Source organism: Syzygium oleosum, unplaced genomic scaffold (assembly GCF_021117445.2).
Source record: "Syzygium oleosum isolate NSW1041296 unplaced genomic scaffold, Sole_v2.1 Sole_v2.08, whole genome shotgun sequence".
NCBI classification, from domain to species: Eukaryota; Viridiplantae; Streptophyta; class Magnoliopsida; order Myrtales; family Myrtaceae; genus Syzygium; species Syzygium oleosum.
In genome coordinates this window covers 135,291-153,371 of record NW_026607492.1, presented here as the reverse complement: position 1 = coordinate 153,371, position 18,081 = coordinate 135,291, and the positions used below count along the sequence as shown (strand labels likewise).

The 18,081-nt window shown below is 43.8% G+C and overlaps 4 protein-coding genes across 4 annotated transcripts; 1 reads left to right on the top strand and 3 right to left on the bottom strand.

Moving 5' to 3' along the window:
- Positions 1-909: 909 nt before the first annotated feature.
- LOC130138759 (SKP1-like protein 1) lies at positions 910-2,959 on the bottom strand. The gene is made up of 2 exons (XM_056313772.1): positions 2,543-2,959; positions 910-1,292 (listed from the first exon to the last, which is right to left on the bottom strand). Exons 1-2 carry the CDS (start codon positions 2,849-2,851, stop codon positions 1,119-1,121), a joined length of 483 nt encoding a protein of 160 aa, XP_056169747.1. The 5' UTR covers positions 2,852-2,959; the 3' UTR covers positions 910-1,118.
- A 2,880-nt stretch (positions 2,960-5,839) lies between these two features.
- LOC130138758 (SKP1-like protein 1) lies at positions 5,840-8,043 on the bottom strand. Its single transcript, XM_056313771.1, has 2 exons — positions 7,639-8,043; positions 5,840-6,190 (listed from the first exon to the last, which is right to left on the bottom strand). Exons 1-2 carry the CDS (start codon positions 7,948-7,950, stop codon positions 6,017-6,019), a joined length of 486 nt encoding a protein of 161 aa, XP_056169746.1. The 5' UTR covers positions 7,951-8,043; the 3' UTR covers positions 5,840-6,016.
- An 869-nt stretch (positions 8,044-8,912) lies between these two features.
- On the bottom strand, positions 8,913-12,195 carry LOC115672563 (glycerate dehydrogenase). Its single transcript, XM_030594379.2, has 13 exons — positions 12,000-12,195; positions 11,800-11,883; positions 11,518-11,658; positions 10,787-10,908; positions 10,630-10,711; positions 10,316-10,388; positions 10,142-10,233; positions 9,976-10,050; positions 9,778-9,885; positions 9,590-9,667; positions 9,467-9,511; positions 9,257-9,371; positions 8,913-9,170 (listed from the first exon to the last, which is right to left on the bottom strand). The coding sequence occupies exons 1-13, from the start codon at positions 12,120-12,122 to the stop codon at positions 9,148-9,150; spliced, it is 1,161 nt and encodes a 386-aa protein (XP_030450239.1). The 5' UTR covers positions 12,123-12,195; the 3' UTR covers positions 8,913-9,147.
- Positions 12,196-14,490: 2,295 nt separating this feature from the next.
- On the top strand, positions 14,491-17,669 carry LOC130138811 (chloroplast protein FOR GROWTH AND FERTILITY 2-like). The gene is made up of 2 exons (XM_056313982.1): positions 14,491-15,036; positions 16,493-17,669. Exons 1-2 carry the CDS (start codon positions 14,755-14,757, stop codon positions 17,336-17,338), a joined length of 1,128 nt encoding a protein of 375 aa, XP_056169957.1. The 5' UTR covers positions 14,491-14,754; the 3' UTR covers positions 17,339-17,669.
- Positions 17,670-18,081: the final 412 nt, after the last annotated feature.

The window sequence follows — 18,081 nt, the reverse complement described above, 5'->3', positions numbered from 1 at the left end:
AGATCAAGGCATCGTCAGAACGTGGGTGCAAGAATTTTCGGAATGGAAGAACATGGGCACAGTCGCCGAGGACCGCTCAAAAGCAGATATGGTATAACCACTATAAACACAATCGCCAATCTACTGAGCCCTCGCACAAATCAAACAAATTATTTTTTGATACATTTACTTTCCTACACTGTACTTTCACTTTTTACACCCACGTCGTCGATTAAATTCCGGCGTATTTCTTAGCTGTAGATTCCATATTTGCGTCGCCGATTAAATTTTAGCGTGTATCTTTATCCTGAGTGTTGCGTTATCAATTAAAGTTCAGCATAATATCTCAAAGTTCTCAGGATGTGTCGTTGATTAAATTTGGGCATAGTTTGTTTTAGTTGTGAAGTCTGTATTTCCCAAGCCTTATCATCGATTAAATTGTGAAGTTTGTATTTCCCAAACTTTATCATCGATTAAATTTCAACACGATCGATATCTATACAGTCCTATTGAAATTTAAGTTGTTGATTTCCTGCTCACTTGTGATATTTCCTATCTAGAATCGCCGCAAAACCTGTCTCCTTCAATTAAAAGCCGAAAAACGACTTTTGGTGAAAGCGGCGAAATATCTTTTTTGCATGCCCAATGGGACCACTAAAGCTAATTTGAGTCGTCAACAACACTCCCGGTGGCGAATCAAGCTCAAGGTGAGAATGTTGACATCCCAAGACAACTCATCAACAAGCAAAGGAGGCAGTTGAACCTACATTTACTCAAAAAATTAGCTTTAAGCTAATGAATTATAAGCCAATTATAATATATTAACTACTTCCCATCAAACTAATTATCTAATGTGAGACTTTTCTTTTAACACAACTTACACGTGCATCTCAACACTTCTACATCACAGACTCGTCGGATACAAGAATATGCTGAAAGATCAAACCTTCCCTAAGTATTGAATCCGTGAAATTTGTTACTTGAACATTCGTCCATATCATGTCAGAAAAACTCACATGAGAGTTCACTTTGCCAGGACCAAACATTTAACAAGCCAATGTCTCATCCGTAGTAAGGCAGCAAAAGAAACAGAACTTCATAATATTAACAACAGACAAGACCCGGAATTCTCTAAGGCTTCATTCAAATGCCCACTGGTTCTCCCTACGCACCTCTTCTTCCTCTTCCCGTGTGAATGCGGATTTGATATTGAAAATTTTGTGTATCTCATCCGGAGTCTTACCCTTGATCATGTCTGCCACACTCTGGCAGGCCAAGTTCAGCAAGGTTGGAATTTCCAGGAAATTTGCCGCCTGAATGGATGCAAGGAAAAACTGATGAGCACAAACATAAAAAAAGCAAGCTTTAACCGTCAAGTCATGAATCACATCTAAAAGCTCTTTGAAGGTGCAGCTCGATTGGAAATAAGCACGTCTTGGACCTTATGTTTGCCATTCATGTTGAGTTATCTGGGTATGAATACTTGTACATTATAAGAGCAAAACATAACCAAATCTTCCCATTGAAGATAAAACTACTTACCTTGATTCACCTGCCAAACAGAATGAGATCCATTTCGAACAAAGCTGATGCTGAACTACAATAACCAACTATTTGAGGCCTAGGACTGCCCTCAAGGCAAAGCTCATGGATTGTGCAGATGATAAAAGCAAGATTTGTAGTAATGTCAGACCAACCAAGGCCCTCCTGACTAAATCCAAACCCGAATCCGGATCCAATAACCTGTTTGTTCATATGGGCTTTGTATCTTAAAGTTCCGAAGAGGGCTTCAAAGGCAATTTAATGTTCTAAAATAAATCAAGAAATTGAAATTAAAAGGAAGGGATAAGTTCAACAGAACTAGTTCACCTAACTCAAGGTTTTGCAGGAGCAGAAGGCGTGTTTTTTAAAAGGGAGAAGACGATGGGGTCTTTCGGTTTTTGTCAGTTTCCTCCATCATCAAGCAGGGTTTTCGGAATATGACAGTCGAATTGGACTCTCATTGTTTAGCGGAGCTGTTCAAGGGAACGAAAGAATCAGAGAATGATGCAATGCCCAAGAGACGAAATTCATCAGCCGAGCCATGAGTTCATGACCTCAGCAAACGCAGGTACGGGATGCTTACAGAGAAGGGTATAAAGCTGCCTAATTGCTCGCCAGCCATGGAAGAGTCTCTGAGGCGGAGGATTGCATGATTCTGCAAACCCATCAAGCTGTGTCTCATCTTTTGACCGGAGACAAAGTTTTAGTCTAGAAAGTCTTAACATGCAATCTCCTTCGGCTGTTTTGGCCCTCTTAGAAGAGAGGGCTCTCATCATTTTCCTTTCACCATCGTCCCTTCGTCAGCTCCTCCGACTTCTGATCGTACGCTATGCACCCAATCGAACAAACACTTCACGCATTCTTATAAAGATAGAAAAACGAAAATTCCAAGATGGAGCATCGATCGATCGCTCCTCAGAAACCAAAAGATGCAGCAAAACAAACACTATGACTAATACGAAGCAGGACTCCACCGCGAAGAAAGCCATCGAAATCGAGAAACGGAGATGGAAGTACGGACCAGGATGTAGTCAAAGAGGGTGGGGTGATCGACGCTGACGAACTCGGCGTCCCAAGCGCGGAGGCTCTCGGCGTCGGCGCCGACCTCGGCGTGCTTGGTGCAGTACTCCACCACCTTGGCCAGGATCTTGCCGGTGATGTTCGGCAGCGGGACCGGAGTGCTGGCGCAGTTCTCGTCGATCATGTTCTCGAGGGTCTTGGACTGCAGGGCGGCGATCTCCTCGATCTCGAAGGTCTCGCCGTCGGAGCTCTTCAGGGTGATCATCTTCTTCGGGCACGACGGCGAGGACGAGGAAGAAGACGACGACATGGTCGGTTCGTTTCGTCGTTGAGAGAGAGACTTGCAGAGAAAGTTGTTGAGAGAGAGAGAGAGAGAGAGAGAGAGAGAGTGTCTGAACTCGCGTTGTTGACTCGGTTAATATTGGTGAAGAAGAATTTTGACTCCTTTTGTTTTCGCGAAAAACGTTTTCTTTGAAGATGATTATTTGTATTCTTTTGAAATAATTAATTAATAAAAAATATTTATTTATTTATTTATTTTTGCAGGTGGTACCGGCAATCATGTTTAGGGAAATATTTTTCAAATTATTCAGTTTCCATGAAACAAACGAAGCCTCTGTATATGAAAATTTTCTTTCCGACAAAATCAATAGAAAGATGAGTTAGGGTTGTTTACATTTTTTTCTGCCTTCCACCATTAAAGTTCAATAAATTTTAAAATCATGAAAAATATATATTTAAACTTACGCGTTAATATTTATATCTTGCTAAAATAACGTTTTGCAAATTTAGAGAAGTTTAAATGTGCGATAGAGTCACGAGGTTTCAGTTAAACATAAAAAGTGAAATAAACCCTGACGGACATCTAACATGTTATACCTTTTTCGTTCTTCTCTAGCTTAACCACATTGTGATCAGGCAAAGAACTTTACGAGTGATACATAGATCACACATCTCTTAGTTATGTATCTAATTCTTAATGAGGTAATTGCTTGAGAAATATATGATGTCGTGAAGAATTACCCCCTCAACATAGCCTCTTGAGGTGGTCATGATATCTTCAAATTATAATTCCAAGGTGTGCATAGTTTAGGTGCAACCTTTGATCGAACCCAAGACAATGAGAATGCGTGCAATCATTCGTCAGCTATGTTACCAGAGTTTACACTTCAAGGTGAGAATACCAAACTGCATGACATCCGAGCCAAATCTGGTTATGTAGCACCTAGTACAATGTCATCGTGTCTAACTAGAGAGTGTCCTTACCGGCTTCGGCCTATGTTGCCCATCGCAATCCTGCAACGCGAGGTGGATTTTGATAACGATCCATCGCTATGGGACATCGCTCGATAGTCACAATTTAGTCCATGACCGGAAAAGGGGCTACTCGAAGGGCTTTGCGGGGATAGATGCCAACCGTTACCAACATGTCCAGAGCCCCAAACCTGAAACACTAGGGTTTCATAATTCAGTCACCTTGCATAAGTCACCTAGGTAGTTTAATTTCTCTATAGCTGCTTAGGTATTTATGGTGTCCAGTCAGCCTAAGTCATATTAAAACTGATTGGTGCCGACTCCTTTATGTTTTTTCTTAAGAAAGAATTTGTACGAGTCAATTTAGTAGCCGACTCAAATCCGGCATTCGAGATAATCCAAGGAATTGAGGTGCCCCAGACAAGAGATCCCTAGTTGCAAAATTTAGAGGTGTTACAGTGTTTAGATCACATGTGGCGTGCTTGACCTGATACGTGAATGTAATCAATGCACGATTATGCCACCCAAGATTATGGTCACTGAGGGCGCATATGCTAAACTCGAAACTTAAGTAGTGGAAATTTAATTAGAAATATTTAAGTGCTGGCCGTTTTAAATGCTGAAAATAAAAATAAAATGTTGTTTGATCATAGTGGAACATAGAGTATTGAACGATCCTTTTCGCCAAACAAAGAATTTTGGCTATGATCAGTTGGTTCCAGGCTTTTTACCAATGTTATAGACAAAATGTTGTTAAACAACAGTTTATCATCGGATCGATCGTTAGTATAAAACTACTAGTCACTGTTGGATGAGCGACATAGTGTTAGATTCAATTTCGTAACCGCGTTCTTCAATTGTGCCAAACATAGACGGTGATAAGTAGATTATTTTTCACATTGCTAGTAGGTCTACTAAGGGTGCGCATGAATACCATTCCGTGCCCGGGCGCTATTTCTGAACAGAAATGATTTTTTTTTATTCTGTGCCCGGAAATAATTTCTAAGTATTTGAAGGCGTTTGATAAATGTCCAAAATTTCTATTCCTAGAGTAGAAAAAAACATAAATGCGTTTGGTAACTATACAAAATTTCTGTTCCCAAATAATATTTAAATAATATTTTGAATTGTTTAATTTTTTTTTCTTTTTACTTTCTTCTTTGGCCATGGCCGGTCGCCGCGACCGGCCACAGCCCCGTGGCCGGCGAGGGCGTCACGGACCTCGCCGGCGGAGGCGAGGGCGAGGCTGGACCCTCGCCGCGGGCGAGGCGGCCTCGCCCGAGACGGCGAGGCTCGGCCTCGCTAGAGCTAGGCGAGGCCGAGCCTCGCCGTCCGCGACCCACCTGGCGAAGCCGACCTCGCCGTGGGTCGCGACGGCGAGGCTCGGCCTCGCCAGATCCGAGCGAGGCCGAGCCTCGCCGTCTCGGGCGAGCCGACCTCGCCGTCACGACCGACTGCGAGGCTCGGCTGGCTCGATCTGGGCGAGGCGGCCTCGCCCGGGCGGCGAGGGTCCGGCCCTCGCCCTCGCGCGAGGGCGACCCTCGCCTCCGGGCGAGGGCCGTGACGCCCTCACCGGCCTGGGGCGTGGCCGATCGCCGACCGCCGGCGGCCGTGGCCACTCGGCCAGGGAACAACACACAAAATAAGAAATGAAAAAAAGAAAAAGAAGAAAAAAAAACTGATTCTCAAAATTGTGCCGAGAAACAAGAAGCAACTTTTTTTTACTTCTTGTTTCTCTTTCAAAACTGTTTCTCGGCACAAATTTTTGCAAAAATATGCCGAGGAACAAAAAGTTTACCAAACGCAGTTCTGTTCCCAAACTCTTTCTGGGAACAAAAGAACAGAAATTTTCACTATTTGGCACGTTACCAAACGGGCCCTAAATATCCCCAAAACAAGTACAGACCATCAAATCTGATGGAACTCATATTGGCTTTACTTCGGCTAAGCAACTCATATTCTTCTACTTCACAGAGTCCTCACTAAGATGCAAAGGATATGCTGGAAGATCAAACCTCCGCTACTAACTATTAAATCTGCGAAATTTTCGTTTGAATGTTCGTCTGTATTACGTCGGAATAATTCACATAAGAGTCCACCGTGCGCGAAGTAAACAACAGTTCAAAAGCCCATGTCTGATCAGTAGGAAGGCAGGAAAAAGAAACGGAACTCCTTCACACTAGAAACACAAGAGAAAGGACACGGGAATTCGCCGAGGCTTTCATTCGAATGCCCACTGGTTCTGCCTACGCACGTCTTCTTCCTCTTCCGGTGAGAATGCGTTATTGATATTGAAAAATTTGCGTATCTCATCTGGAGTCTTGCCCTTGATCATCTCTGCCACAGACTCGCATGCCAAGTCCAGCAAGGTTGGAATTTCCAGGAAATTTGCTGCCTGAATGGATGCAAGGAAAAACTGAGTGAGCACAGATATAAAAAACCAAGCTTTAGCCTTCACGTCGTAAATCACAATTACAAGCTCTTTGGAAGGTGCAGGTTGATTGGAAATAAGCACATCTTGGACCTTATGTTTGCCATTCATGTCGAGTTATCTGGGTGTAAATACTTGTACATGATAAGAGCAAAAAATAAACAATAGATCTGACTTGATTCATCTACCAAATAGAATGAGATCCATTCCAAACAAAGCTGACGCTAAACTAGAAACACCAACTATTCGAGGCCGAGCACAGCCAGCAAGGCAAAGCTCATGGATTGCGCAGATGATAAAAGCAAGATTTGTAGTAATATCAGACCAACCTAACTGAATTTGCGAGTAGCAATGTCGGACCTACCTAACAGAATTGAGGAAAAGGAAACCCGTTGGCATTGACAAGGCCAAAGTGAGAACTCACCTGACTAAATCCAAAGCTGAATCCGGATCCAATATCCCATTTGTTTGTATGGGCTGTAAATCTTAAGGTTCCAAAGAGGGCTTCAGGGCAATCTAATGTTCTAATATAAATCAAGAACTTGAAATTTAAAGGTGTAAGTTCAACAGAACTAGTTCACTTAACGAGGCAATCCAGGTTTTGCAGGAGCAGAAGGCGTGTTTTCAAAAGGGAGCAAATGATGTGGTTATACATTTTTCTTTCTGTTCCTCCATCATCGTGCAGGCAGGTCTATAGCTCTCCAGTTCGGACTTACCCATGTCCGGTGTTTGGGTTTTACAAGGATTATCGTCAAATGCAATGCTCGTTTGTCGAAATTCATCAGCGGAGCCATGAATCCATGACCTCAGCAAATGCAGATTCGCTTTGCTTACAGAGAAGGAAACAAACAGAGCTGCCCAATGGCTCGCCGCTCGCCAAGTATAGAATAGTCTCTGAAGCAGAGGATTGCAAGCTTTCTGCAAACCCCTGAAGGTGTATCTCATCTTTCGTCCGGAGACAAAGTTGGTATCTTCTTACGTTAGTTCAGAACGTCTCGGTATGAAATCTCCTTTGGCTGTTTGGCCCTCTAATCTACCAAAAGAAGAGAAGGGTCTCATCGTTTTCTTTTCACTATTGTCCCATTGTCAGCTCCTCTTGAGTTCTGATCGTATGTTATGCACAAGAGAGAGGCTTTTGGACAACCAAACGATAATCAAGAAAAAAGAATCAGATGCACAGAGGTTAGCACGCAAAGGCTGCACCAATTGCCAAGTCCTAGCACCAAATTTGAACAGTACTTCGCCGGCTCCCTAGAGACAGACGATAAAAATCAAAACTTTCCAAAATTGAGCATCGATCGTCCCTCAGAAACCAAAAGAGCAGCGAAACAAACGTCATCACCAATACGAAGCGGGAACTCAACCCCCAAAGAAAACCATCGAAATCGAGAAGAGGAGATAGGAGCACGGACCAGGATGTAGTCGAAGACGATGGCGTGCTCGACGCCGACGAACTCGGCGTCCCAAGCGCGGAGGGTCTCGGCGTCGGCGCCGGCCTCAGCGTGCTTGGTGCAGAACTCCACCACCTTGGCCAGGATTTTGCCCTTGACGTTCGGCAACGGGATCGGGGTGCTGGCGCAGTTCTCGTCGATCATGTTCTCGAGGGTCTTGGACTGCAGGGCGGCGATCTCCTCGATCTCGAAGGTCTCCCCGTCGGAGCTCTTCAGGGTGATCATCTTCTTCGGGCACGGCGGCGAGGAGGACGAGGAAGAAGACGACGACATGGTCGGCTCGTTTCGTCGTTGAGAGAGAGAACTTGCAGAGAAAGTTGTTGAGAGAGAGAGAGAGAGAGAGTCTGAGCTCGCGTTGTTGATGACTCGTTCAGAACTCTAAAAAAATCAATCAAGAGTTTTATACGCAGAAACGTCTTCCAATGCGCTCAAAATAGAGATTAATCTGGTCGCATTTGTTAGGATTAGGCACACAAAAATAATAATTTAGAGAGTAAAAGCAAAGACATAAAGATTTATCCAAATTCACCCTTAAACTAAAGTAACATCCAATAGAGGATTTCTGTATCGTTAATACTTAATACTTCTCTGTTACGGCTCTTAATTATAAGGAAAAAAGGTTTTATATATATATAAGATAAAAAAAAGATTATGTATAGACAGCACCTATTCATTGACTCAAGCACAAATTACTAATAAAATACAACTCCAAACATGGACTAAAAACATAAGAAAATAAAAATTCACATATAGAGAGAAGGTGTGAAAGGATAAGCTAGACTGTGGTGGCGATAGCATCGCTTCCCAGCCACCGGCGAGGGTCCAACGTCCCTCACCGCGCTCGGGCAAAGCCGCCATCAAATTTCTTTTCTGTTTCGCTGCTTTTTACGGAGTTTCAGAAGTGGTTTCTTTTGGCTCAATCAAGTCTTTCATCTTTGGCATCATGCCCTAGAAAGATATGCACACTTCGAGAAGTTGAGTGGTCTTTGGGTAACGATTCATTGTTTTTGTGAAGGGTTCGACCCTCCGTGTTGAGGACTTGTTCATTGTTTACGCAGCAATGTTTGAGGTGCGAAGATCTATATCGTCAGGACGGTCATCACGATGCAGTTCCTGTGCCATGAACGGAAAAAATGCCGTCTAATGGGATCGAATGACTGTATATGATAATACCAATCAGTCTGTCACAAGCCTCAGTTGTGTGCAGATATCACAGAGGGCCAAGCATACATCACTCCCATAGAACCATGACTTCAATATTAGGATCAACTGGATCAGAAAAAAGCATTTATAAGCTCTTGAATGGACAGAAACTTGCATCTGCATTACGGTAGAAATGGAGTATATGCTTATCAGCACTTCTTGCGAGAGAGGACTCATATGCAACGACATTCCCTAGCACTATTAACCCTCGTACCCTGTCCATCATATGATTCTCTCGGGAAGGCCGTCAAGGATTGAGCTTCAGTCTCATAGTTTTGAAACAGGCAAACCTGCAACGATTTACAAGACTATCAGCAGATTAAACTTAAAAAAGGTATCACCTTTCACTTAAGTTCCAAAGAGGGCGACTTCATACTTAAGGCTTTCGCATTGACAATGCTTGGAGATGCGGCCGGAGGTGGCGCATTCTCATTCAGAAACGGTTCAACTCGGTTTGAATCCGACCAAACTGGATACCCTTTAATCTTTCCCTGAATGCATAGAATTGGTCGGCATCTCAGTGAATTCATCAAGTCAAATGCGGTCGAGCAAGCAGATAGCGAGGTTGTGTTACCAGTTTACGTACCAGGACGTTCAGAGCAGCCAAGGTAGCCATGCCTTCACGAGTCCACTGCACAATTACCAGGAAAAGCCTTAGATGGTCATTGCAAAAGAATGGGCGCTGAGATTTGTCGTTACCAGTCATTACCTTAGAAGCGGAAGCAATGTGAGGTACCACAATGGCATTCTTCATGTCCGAAAGTCCTGGCTTCATGTAAGGCTCATCCTGCCCAGATCATGTTTACGAATGAATAGTGAGTGTATCAGCATATCAGTGGTGATGATAGTAGAGAGTAGAGATGGAGTTTAGAATGAACGAGGAGGGATTTTAGTTACCTCAAAGACATCAAGACCAACCCGGAACATGGGATTCTGTTTCAAATGCTCCACGAGTGCTACTTCATCAACAACTGGTCCCCTACTACAGTTCACAAGAATCGCTTCCTGTAATGAGGGAAGAAATTAAATTCTTGCATAACCAAATTATAAGAAGAAGAAGAAGAAGAAGAAAGGGGATAAACAAACTATAGTAACCTTCTTCATGGTCGCGAGGCTTTCCTTGTTGATGAGATGATAAGTGGTTTTGTCCAGGATTGGGTGAAGACTTATCTAGAAACACAATCCAATTTCATGATCCAATGTAGATCGATGGAAATTGATACAGTAATCCAGAAGTAAAGTTTTGGCAACGAAATCCCACCACATCGGCTTCCCGGAGAACCTCATCCATGCTTGCAGCTCTTCTCCAGGTAACTGGTTGTTCGCCCTTAGCTTTTAGAAACTCACCATAAGCTGAAACCACAAATTATGTTAGCAAAAATTAGAGTCTACGGATAGAACTTGAGTGGCATCAATAGATTAGTTCGCTACGTGCCTGTAACAAACTTCTCGAGGCGAGTTGATTGGTAAAGATCATAGTAAATGAGGTTCATCTTAAATCCTTCGATCTGTAAAGGAAAAAATCACGACAAGCTAAGTAAACCCATCCAAACGACTTCTTGTATTATATGCGAGCGGCTAAGATCACTTTATAGTCATATGAGATTAAGCAGAAAACCAACTCAGTGATGGGACAGAAACATTCGGAAAAGAACTCTTATTTAACTATAAAGAAAAGGGAAGATCAAATCCATTTTAAGAGTTTAGAAGAAAAATGGACTAATAAAGGGAATTAAATTAGCTGGATACCATCATTCTTGCATATGCAGATCCGATACGACCAGCTCCAATCACTCCAACGGTCTGCCCCTTAAGCAAATTGCCGACAAACCTACCACATGAAATGAAAAATGTGAGGATGTAAGTAAATAATTAAAACTTTGAGAAGTGAGGATCGCGATAGTACAGATGAGGGAGCCATCCATCGTATAAGCCCGCCCTCATGAACTCATCTGCCTCAACGATTCTTCTCGCAGCTGCTAAAGAGAGCGAAGCTGCCAGCTCTGCGGTTGTCTCTGTAAGCACACCCTATCCAAGAAGTGGACAAATACTTACATTGTATTGATAAGCAATAATTGGCGATCATAGTTTAGACGAGTTCACAATCTATAAGGTGCTTTGCTTATATGAAGAACTCTAAATCACATATACTTCAAGATATCTCATTTACCCTTCTTATGGTATGTCTAAACAATCAACCCTGTAAAGGTAGAGCCAAGGTTTGTAAAATCTGGTGATCTGATATATCTTTGGGTATTTCAGGACGTAGCAGCCATCACCATATCACGGAACATTAAGAATGTTCCCTCAAGTAGATGCCAAGAGAATCGTACTCATACCATGCTCTAATTCCATGATCCAAGCTTTATCAGTCTAATCCTCGTATTCTAGCTTCGAAAAAACGTGTGCTGATTGATTAGTACACCCCAATTGCAGCATTCTCCATCTTGCAACTTAGTTCATGAATCGCTATCCGATGAAATCAAGAATGATGACAACAATGCATAACCATTTCCTACGAGTGATCACCAAGCCATGAACACACTGCTGAACTAGTACCTCATCCAACCAGACAAGTAAGAAGAAAACAAAGGAAGATGAGTAGTCTCTCAATCAAGTGAGCAACATAAAACTTACCGGAGTGTTTCCAACAGCAACACCGTACTTGTTCGCAGCATTGACATCCACGTTGTTGTAACCGACCGCCATGTTACTAAATGCTTTTCCTCCTGCTCTGCTCAGCGCAGAGAACAGCGTCTCTCCCCAATCCTCCGTTAACTTCGACACAGCAAAAACCCAAAAACAAACACCACAGACTCATTTCAGAAAATTACGGGAAACAAGCGAATAACCCCAAAATCGACCCAGACAGGAAGGGATAGACAGACAGACAGACAGACAGAAAGACAGAGAAATTACCTGCCCAATGACTCCATCGCACTTATCGCCGATGAGGGCGATGATGTCTTCCACGGACAAGATGGTCTTCTTCTGCGTGCATATCTGATCAAGAACGCAAAACAAGAAATGCCCGTTAACGATGGGAAAAAGGCATGATCGCTACATGGTACGAACGAGCTAGAAGGTCACAAGATTTTCCACTGGGTTCAATCTACTACCTCGACGCGACAGTCCTGCTCGATCAAGAGATTGATCCACCGGGTCCCGGGCATGGGCTTCGTGCTGACCACCCTGTACTTCCCATTCGGGTTCCACACTTCGATCGAAACCGGCTTCGCCATGCCCAGCCTCTCTGCTTCTACTTCAGCTGTTCTTCACTTCCCACTGCGAAAGACAGCAAAGCCATTCAAACGTCAGGCCACTCGTTTTTATGTTTCGCGGCCGAATCCGGCGGGACGCACCGTTTTTGGCGCTCGCGAATCACGGCCGTCGATCGGTGAGACCGTTGACCCGGGGTCTTCGGATTTGACGGCGTTAACCAGGTTTTGTTTTGGGCGATGGTGATTGGATGGATGTTTTATCTGGAATGTGTGATGCAATTGAAGGGGGCTACTTGGGCGTTGGGGAGGGTCGGCGCTTTTGGTCCTCACGTTCGTGCAAGGGATTAGGAGCTGAGGTGGCTTCGCGCGAGGGCGACACGTGTGGGCGCATCTATCCTCCTCTTGCGATCCAAAATTGTCCTTGTGGAAACCATTGGTACGGTGAGATTGCCATCCATGATCATAATTCTAGTTCCTAGATCAAGCTCTGTTTAAACTAAACAATCGTTGTGCATTGCTCTTTATATCATGATGAGGGTGTTTTGACGACTTGTATTTATACTTTTCATTGAGGAATTTTGCCTTTGGGAGACCCTCTAAAAGTTTCGTGTGATTGGGTGATGGAATATCTTTGATTGCCCAAGTTTCGAGCTAGAGCTTTATTCCCTTTTAATGTAATAAATCGGGTGGATCGAGGACCCATGTGGACTGGGAATCGGGTCACTGTCTGATTAGTGGCGCCCGAAAAGTTTAGCCCGACCCGATGGTGTTCGGTTGCCCGATGCCTCCGGTCCTAATCCGAGGAAGTTTCGGCATAGCGGGCCGTCCGGAATTCAAAGCAATCGGGTCCGCCCGGCCCATATTCCTAAGAATAATGGGCCGGTCTTTCAATGCCAAGGCCCGTACAGTGTATGGGCTTGTCGTCGGAGCTCAGATCGTTCGTAGACGGGCTTGCTCTTCTCGAGCAAGGCCCAACGAACGAGGCCCCCGCGAAGAGCGTCTCCGGCACGTGTCGGGCACAAGCCACCATGAGGGGTCCACGTGTTTGCGCTGGCCGAGCACGCGAAGGGCACGTGCCTCTTGGGGGATCTGGCCTGAGGGTTAGGGTTGGGGTTGGTAAGAGTTGTTGAAGAAAAAGGCTTCGCCAGAAAATGCCCACGATCACTAAATTCGTCAAAAATGAAAAATGAAATTCGAAATTCGTGACTTAAACCCTTTTTTTTTTTCATGGAAAAAGTCCGAGGAAGATAATCATCCAAATCCTATCAACACACGATTAAATGGAGAAGATCAACGAAAGACGTGAAAAAAGTGAATTCAAATATGATTTTCAGTCGACAGTCACTGACCTAATTAGTCTATACGCGATGAATTCGTAGATTTCCCTTTCAAGTAATGATTGTCTATTGAAAGACTCGGAAAATTCAAAGAGAGGTTTGATGAGAATTGAGACGTGGGAGGCTCAATTTTGGTGTTGTGGCTACAATTGAGACCGCAAGTTTTGGGTCAATAGACTAAGAGACCAATGTGAATGGACAAGCCCTACCATGTGCTTGGGGTGACGATCTTGACCTAAACTCCTTCACCAAATCCGGTCGAAACGTGCAATCAACATGCTCTTATTTTAAGTGCGATTCGCTAAGAATAGGAGGAATCCTTCTCCCTCGCCAACCTTTAACCCAAGGGGACTCGGCAATGAGCCAATGGCGAAAGGAACAAGCTGGTACGACTTGTTTGGAAAGGCAATATGCTGTGAAAAGTTCTACAATGGTTCCGAAAGTTTATACCGCCAAATCTACTTTATATTCATAATTATCTTACGAGATTACATGAGATTGACAGGACTTAAACATGATGTAGATCGTTGATGTACGATTAGCATCCGTCATTCATGTTAATAACCTGCGCATCAATATAGCCGCTGAGGTCTCTATAATACGTGATATGATTTGTGGTTCATCGTAAATCTGTTTAGATCCGGTACTCCGCTATGTATTCCTAACTCGTATCAGATTGTATTTTTGATCATAAAGAACGAAAAGGTCGAGGTATCTTGTAATAATTGTTATTTTATTAATCAACTATATGCTAAGCACCCAACCACCGGTGAGAAATTAAACAATGCTTATCAATACTATCTATTTACCGGTGGACCACTATGGTCAGTCAAGACAAATTTTGGCATTTTCCCTTGGTTGAGAGCATATACCATTCCATCTCCCGGGTCGAAACAGGACAAATTGAAACTCAAATCCCCCAAATCCAATCTTCTGGGTCTCAAACTCAACCAAGCACTAAACCTAACCAACCAAACACCAATTAAGCTTCACAAAAACACACACATGCACACACTTAAAAAGATCTCCGATCGTCACCTTTAATAATAATCACCGTAAAAACCCCAAACGAAAGGGAATCGCAGAAAGGGGAAAATCTCTTGTGATTTTGACCAGTAATCCCAGATTAGGGCCAAAACTAATCATGCTTTAATCCCAATTAAGCAGAAAATCTTTGACTGCCCTAAAAACCTTTTATCCTCAACCTCCTCTCCCTCTCCCTCCCTCTCTCTCTCTCTCTCTCTCTCTCTGGGAATCTGCAAAAGTCTCTTCTTTACCTCTGAAACCCGATTCAGATAACACGGGGATAGATAGCCATGGAGAGGCTCATCTATTCCTCTTCTCCTTCCCTCCCTTCCCGAATCCACCGCCGCGCCCCTTCCCCCTCGCTCCGCCGGCTCGGCCGTCTCGGCCCGCCGTGGCTCGGCCTCTCCTCGCCGGCGCGGAGGCTGATGGGCCCCACCATCTCGTGCCACGTTGGGAAGTCGCCGCCGTCACCGTCCCTTCCCTCGAGACCCCTGGATGGATCGCCGTCCCCGTCGATCCGCTCGCCGGAGGAGCCGCCGCCGACCGCAATTGGAGATTCCCAGAAGCTCAAGGTAATGAATTTCGGTGGAGAGTCAATGTTTGGTTCGCCTCTCCTGTTCGATTCTCTCTCGTGAGCATGGTCAATTTTGGGAGGTTCAGGGCTGAATATTGTTTGATTTTGGAAGCTGCGATACGGATTCAGCCTTCCTCTGTTCATGTCCGAATGAATCGTTAGCTGCTAGGAAAATGAAGAAACGGCTTATGTTTTGGATTTTGCTCTCTGTCTTCTCTTGGCATTTTGGAGGAGCTCCAAAATGGCATGGAGACTATTTCCAGACAATTAACCTAGTTTTATACGTTAAGAAGACAGCCGTAATATCCGATTTACGAAGGATAGAGTTTAGATGTTCTTTAAATTATTTCTTACAAGGAATTCTGGGCATAGCTATGGATAGTTACATTGTAGTGTTCAACAGTGTACACACGCCTAGCTGTTCAATTGGAATAAAGAGCTATTATGGAATTGAATTTGCAGTTGGTAGGAATTTTGGGGTGCAATGATGGTTGCTGTTGATTAGCTATGCGAAGCGAGGGAGGAGTGATATTTGCAGTGGAAGTGAGGTGAAGCAATGATGCCGTAGAACAGGAAGTCCTTGAGCAGTAGTTCGAAGTTTGTTTTTTTCGCACTCCTTTGTTACAATTAGATTTGCGATTGGATAAGATGATTTGATGCTTCTAATTTGTGGAAAAGATTTGAAGTGGAAGCTAGGCTCGAAGCAGCGATTCTTAGATGCTCCAGCATTCAGAGCTAGCCACAAGGAAAGGAATGAGGCCAACTTCAGAGGCTTGTTTTTCATGATTTTCCGTAGCATTTTGGACATTGTTGATATCTGCTCCGGCACAACCATTGTGATATGAAAATTGTCAATAAGGTCCAGAAACTTGGTGTTTTTCAACTTAACTTGCTATGGGAAACCAAGGTCGAATTGTAAGGACATTGAGCAAGTACTACAGGTTGTTCAACACCTCTCAAACCTGCTTATTTTTAGTCACATCATAACTCCAGCAAAGAACATATGATTATGTGGAAAGTACCAACTGTCATGCAATGCTTGCTCAGTTCCCGAAGGAACAAAAAAGGAAGTTTATTCTGATGCTGACATGGTGCTAAATGCTACATTAGCTTCTAATTTGGAGTGCTCTGGTTGTTTCAGCTAAGATTATCGCAGACATTGGCTTTAAAATGGACTGCTTTTAGTTGTCAGAGCCCGTGGTTTTATCTATAATGATACCTTCTGGTCAGGAGGAAAAGATGTTCACAATAACTTGTGTGGAACTATATTTTCTTATTGATTGCAGGCTACTCCCGAGTAATGACGTTCCTTTTGTCGTGTTCTCATATAAAATTTTAAGGGGGCTGAAATCTTTGCTATGGACTGTTTGGACTACTTCCTTCCAATTTCCTATTCAAAGTTCTATCGTCTCATCTGCATGAAAGAAAGCTCAAAATCAGTTTCATTTTTTCAGGGATTAACTGCTGGAACTTTTGTGCTACTCTCTGCCCTTATTGTGGCCTTAATTCACCCATTCTTCGCATCACCCGCCTTTGCAACCTTTCAAAGCGCTGCTAAGACAGGAGGACCTGCATCAGCTGCTGCTGTTGGGACGAGACTTATTCGCACGGAATTACTTAGTAGTGCCTGGACAGGTTTCTTCGCCGGGTGCTTGCACACTCTATCAGGGCCCGACCACCTTGCTGCACTGGCCCCACTCTCTATTGGTCGAACCCGCATGGAAAGTGCTGCTGTTGGAGCCCTTTGGGGCTGTGGTCATGATGCGGGACAGGTACTATTCGGCTTGTTGTTTCTACTACTGAAAGATCGGCTGCATATTGAAATAATCAGAACGTGGGGCACGAGAGTTGTGGGCTTCACGCTACTTGTTATTGGTGCTATGGGAATTAGGGAGGCTTCAGAAGTCCCCACCCCCTGCGTTGCCTTAGAAAATGGGGAGTGTGATGTTAGTCTCTATGAAACACTCGAAAACCCGAAGTTGGGGAAGAAGAAGAAGATTGGATTTGCTACTTTTGCCACAGGGATTGTTCACGGTCTACAACCTGACGCGTTGATGATGGTCTTGCCTGCACTTGCTTTGCCTTCTCGCTTGGCCGGTGCAGCATTTCTACTTATGTTCTTGGTCGGGACGGTGTTTGCAATGGGAAGTTACACGGTGTTTATAGGCTCATGCAGTCAGGCACTAAAGGAACGGGTTCCTAGGATAACTGAAAAGCTCACTTGGGCCTCTTCCCTAGTTGCGATTGCCCTCGGACTTGCAATCATCGTTAGCCAGTTTTTTGGTTACAGCCTGTATTGATCCACCGGTCTCTTAGTGGCGCGGGCTTAGAAGCTTCTTCTGTAGCACTAGAAATATCTGAGAAAGGTTCAATTTGTTTTCGGCGGAAATTCATCATGGCATCATATTATTTAACAAGCAGTTGGCATTCTAGCTTTTGATTGTTGTGATCTCAGTATAGAAGTAAATTTACCAATCTATGTTCTTTATTTCGGTGCGTCGACATGCTTGGTTGTAATCGTTATTCCTTGCCTCTGAAGATGGTTCATGTAACAGCAAATGATTGCAATGCAATCTACCGAGTGTCATTGTAATCAATACGAATTTAATTTAATCGGGCACAGATTCTATATGTACAGAGACATTGAAGAGCACACTCTGTAGTGTTCTATCTATCTTGCCACTCATTGTCTTTCCAAACTCAAGCTTCCCATGAGACAATATCCTCCGCCTCTGACGTTGCTCTTATACCATGTAAAATGTAACGTACTAATTTTCTGCACGAACCCCACGGTTTGAACCAAGCTAAAAAACTGCACTGAGAGGATAGTTCATGCGGCGTTCTCATATTTACGTCGTTAACTTAGTGTCATAATTATATAGTGTTAATTTGAGCCAGTTTCAAGTTAACCGTGTTGGATTGGGCTTAGCATTTCTCTTAATAACTTTGTCGCGGTGGGGATTGTCACCCATAGGTGTAGTCAACTCTTGCTGCACATTCTCTATTTGCATCCACTTCATTCAACAGCAGTTCCCAGTTTTCT